The sequence below is a fragment of the Trachymyrmex cornetzi genome, unplaced genomic scaffold (genome assembly GCF_001594075.2).
Source record: "Trachymyrmex cornetzi isolate Tcor2-1 unplaced genomic scaffold, Tcor1.1 scaffold1973, whole genome shotgun sequence".
Taxonomy (NCBI): domain Eukaryota; kingdom Metazoa; phylum Arthropoda; class Insecta; order Hymenoptera; family Formicidae; genus Trachymyrmex; species Trachymyrmex cornetzi.
Genome location: NW_017296606.1, coordinates 17,829 through 22,299, shown reverse-complemented (window position 1 = coordinate 22,299; position 4,471 = coordinate 17,829). Strand labels below are relative to the sequence as shown.

At 29.6% G+C, this 4,471-nt stretch overlaps 1 protein-coding gene across 1 annotated transcript; it reads left to right on the top strand.

Moving 5' to 3' along the window:
- Positions 1-368: 368 nt before the first annotated feature.
- LOC108759608 (putative vacuolar protein sorting-associated protein 13F) lies at positions 369-4,166 on the top strand. The gene is made up of 3 exons (XM_018505113.1): positions 369-494; positions 717-842; positions 3,971-4,166. Exons 1-3 carry the CDS (start codon positions 380-382, stop codon positions 4,093-4,095), a joined length of 366 nt encoding a protein of 121 aa, XP_018360615.1. The 5' UTR covers positions 369-379; the 3' UTR covers positions 4,096-4,166.
- Positions 4,167-4,471: the final 305 nt, after the last annotated feature.

Below are 4,471 nucleotides of genomic sequence, written 5' to 3'. Positions count from 1 at the left end.
TGGAAAAAGTAAGTGAGATAAATATATGTTTAATAACATAATTTATCAAAAGAGAATAATTCTGTTTTATCTTTCTTAAAGGTATACGACGTCTCATCGAAAGTTTACCATTACTGAAAGAGAAAATTCATTATAAACCAGTATTAGCGGCCTTACGAAGTATAATTGAGCAAACGAAGAAAAAGGCGGATGCAAAAGCAGTTTGTCTAGAATTAGAAGAGAAAATACAGGAACTTGTAGACGCTAAGGATAACGAAATGACAGATAACGAGGTAACAGACAGTCATTTAATGCCACCACCATCTACTGTACCGAGGAACAAAAAAAGTATTCGTCGTAAACGTAAGAGTACGAGCGATTGGTAACAGACAGTCATTTAATGCCACCACCATCTACTGTACCGAGGAACAAAAAAAGTATTCGTAAACGTAAGAGTACGAGCGAAGATGAAGATAGCTCCGATGACTCTGAAGAAGATGTACCCGTTTTAAAATGTAAGTTTAAAATCGATTTTGTTAATGTTTTTTATACATTGTGTATTATTAAGAAAATATACATACAGCATAATATTATATTAAATAGGTATGCACAATAGAGATAATTTAGATTATAAAATTAAATATTTCAATAAACGTTTGTGTAATAATTGTATATATGTATATTTTTAAAATGTGTACATTGATATCTCAAAAAAAAATTTTATACTTATTTCACAGCAAGAAATAATACAAAAAAGTTATCCAATAAAGAAAATATTTCTTATGCAAAGTCAAATAAGGATAGTGATGAAGATAATTCTGATGTCAATAAAGATTCAGTTACCTCGATATCAGTGAGACATGGTATTGATTTTTTCAACTTAATTTTTTGTATTGTAATTTAGAGTAATTAATAGAATGAACAACTTTTGATATCTTTGGTACAGTTGGCTTTTGGTGTGAATAATAATATTTATTTTATATATATATATATATATATATATATATGTATGTATATAGAGGAAAGACCTCTATTATGAGATACCGAGTTCATTTTGGGTAAATGCTAGAAGTCTATGAGTAGAATGTAAAAAAATAATAGGTCATTTTGAAGAGAATTTAATAAGCTTTAAGATAATATATCATATAAAATTTAATTCAAAAATTTTATTTTTTTCGAAAATTAAAGAAATGTAAAAAGTGAGCAAATTGCAAAGTAAAAAAATTGTGCTCCTAATATGAGATGCCCCGAGAAATCGATAATAAAACGCAAAGTATATCAGTATTAACTAAAAAAGTAACTAAAAAACTTTATTTAATGTTTTTTAAATACAAACAAACACAGCTAGAGGGTGCGCGAAAAATGAGTATGCGATACATTATACACAGAACTCGTCTTCAGATAGTTGAAATCAAGTATCGCAGAAATAGGCACTCGACGTTCATTCCGGTTGTCCTTTTTATTATTGTACAATAACATTTATACTTTAGCAACGATTTTTTCACTATGACATGGGAGCATGGGTTATTTCATATTAGAAATGATATCCTGGGTATCTCATATTACGATTTCCACGTCTTACGGTTTGACGATTATCAAATCTAACTTCTGTAATTAAGCAATTCAACATATTCCGTATTTTTCTATTAGTACGACCTTACTCATCACTACATGAAGAATTTATTGCCAAATATTTATTTATTAAATAATAAATAATGTTTAAAGACTCATCTCAATGAAACTTGAAGACATCCAAATTATAAAATCTTTTTTTACAATGATTACAGGTATGATCTAATAATGAATTTTCTACTAAATAGTTTTCAATCTAAGAGCAATAAATTCATGGTGGAACTAATAGATAGCGTCTATTAGTTTAGCAGAAATGCCGCTATCTCATATTAGGCGCCTATCTCATAATAGGGGGCTTTCCTCATATATACAAGGTGTCTAATAAGTTTCTATCAACCGCTTTTGTGTAGATAGAGTGGACTAAACTGAGTCGAAAAGTCCTCTACCATTTTGCAATTTTCGCAATAGTTAACAAGATATTAATTACTAAAAATTGTCGAAAATTGGGGTCTTCAATAATTTTTTACTCAAATACTATCAACTTTACAGAAAAACTGCAAGAGACAAAAATTGTTTATTTTCTTCTCATAGAGCTCTAAGAATTTTTTTCAGAATTTTTTATCAACTTTTTAGTACTGCATTTTCTTATTTTTACTGACATGAGAAAATAACGGTATTAAAAAATTCTGAAAAAATTCTCAGAACTTTATGAGAAGAAAATAAACAATTTTTGTCTCTTGCAGTTTTTCTGTAAAGTTGATAGTATTTGAGTAAAAAATTATTGAAAACCAATATTCAGCGATTTTTATTAATTAATATCTCGTTAATCATTGCGAAAATTGTAAAATGGTAGAGGACTTTTCGATTCAGTTTAGTCCGCTCTATCTATACAAAAGCGGCAAAAACTTACAGAACACCCTGTATATTTAAACAATTATTTTTACTTAATATCTATTATATATATGTAATTTATTTATTATATACGTATTACACGTTATTCTAGAATTTTTAAATTATAAATTCTAAATAGTAAACGAATAATTTAAGGGGATGCTGGATCAAAATGGCCGAACTTGATCAAAATCTATAGTACAGACTTAAATTCCAAATTCGATAATAGTGACATCATTCATTTCTTATACTTAGGGGTCGATTCTGTAACTCTTAAACGACAGTCGTTGATGTCTTGCGCAGCTTTTTTACTCTACATAATATCTGCGCAACGACATCAACATCAACGACTGTCGTTAAGAGTTAGGCCTTACGCACAATAGAAGGAATAAGAAATTAGGAATAAAGAATAAACGATTTCAACCTATTAGAAACTGTGTATTCCGATGTATCCGATTTCTAATAGGTTAAAGTTGTTTATTTTTTATTGCTAATTCCTTATTCCTTCTATTGTGCGCAGGGCCTTACAGAATCGGCTTCTTATTATATATCGTTGTGTCTCGCTCAAACGCATTCATCTGTTCTTATCTAACATATTGCAACGCCATCTCTTAAAAAAAGATCAACTAAAATACTGCTCGGTTTCATGAGGTCTGTTCTTTTTGGCTGAACTTTTACACCAGTTCATCTTTCTTCCTTTTCTCTCCAGGAAGAAAGAAGAGGAAGAAAAATGAACTGGTGCAAAAGTTCAGCCAAAAAGAACAGGCCTATGGCTTCACGTCAATTTCACTCGTAATATACAAACGAAATTTTCGGCGACTCTTTTCTCTTATACTAAAGCCCCTACCTCGTTTCTAAAAGCATAGAATTGTTCTTCGAGGTTTTCTGTAGGCTGCTGGTTACTTATTTTAAGCGGGTAAAATCTGAAACTCTTATCTGCAGCACATATTGTGACGTGTCGACTACAGAAGCTGATAACAAAACTGTAAATCATAAATTTTCTTTCGTTTTTCGTATTCAATTGTAGCTGGCGAATTGCGCTGTTGTCGATGCTTTAATTATGGAGAAGGACTTTTCAATCCATAAACACAATTAAGAGAAAAGAGTCTTTAATAATTGATGGTAAAACAGGACACCTCTTTTTTCAATCCATAAACACAATTAAGAGAAAAGAGTCTTTAATAATTAATGGTAAAACAGGACACCTCCAGCATCCCCTTAATATGTAATAAAATATATACGATAGATATTGAGTAAAAAAATTTTTTATTCATATATAAATTAATAACAAACAATTTATCAAACTTTTTGAAACTATTATAATATTATTAAATAAAGTTATAGCTCTCATTTTCTATTATTTGCAATTATACATATATAATTTTGTCATGAATGCTTTACAAGAACTGATGATCTGATTGATAATGGGGATAATATATTCATTATTTGTATGCGTGTGTAGCTGTGTGTAAAATAATAGATATGGTAGAGAATAATAGTAACACAAATTTATTTTACTTTTTTATAGGTAAAAGAAAAGAATGCGCAAAGGAAGACACAAGTACGCTTAGTAATATTTCATCGTCGTCTTTAAAACGAACTAAATTGTTGCGGGAAATTCCAACAAGGAGTTCAGTTCGATTACGCAAATGATTTACTTGTAAAATTAAAATATAAAATTTTTTTAATGGACAAATGTAATGTATGAGTTATATGTAGTAACAGCCCAGACAGCACAAAATACTAAAAGATAACGAAAAGAGGTCTTTTTTAAGTCGCCTTTGCGACAAAGCGAAAAGATGTCTAAAAGATGACGAAAAGACATTGTTTTTAGATTGTCTTTTCAGCAAGATCAAAAGATATCTATAAGACATCTTTTAGCTTTTTCGAAAAGACAACTAAAAAAGGACATCTTTTCGTCATTTTTCTATGGTTGTCATTTTCGCAAAGCAAAAGGTCGACTAAAAGATATCTTTTCGTATTGCCGAAAAGACAACATGAAAAAGATATTTTTCCGTTATTTTGGTAC

Bases quoted from the DNA above. Each gene is read 5' to 3' on its own strand.
- LOC108759608 (XM_018505113.1), top strand. From the start codon at position 380: ATGCCACCACCATCTACTGTACCGAGGAACAAAAAAAGTATTCGTAAA. The intron at 495-716 runs GTAAGTTTAAAA...CTTATTTCACAG, and splicing joins AGATGTACCCGTTTTAAAAT to CAAGAAATAATACAAAAAAG. The intron at 843-3,970 runs GTATTGATTTTT...ACTTTTTTATAG, and splicing joins CTCGATATCAGTGAGACATG to GTAAAAGAAAAGAATGCGCA.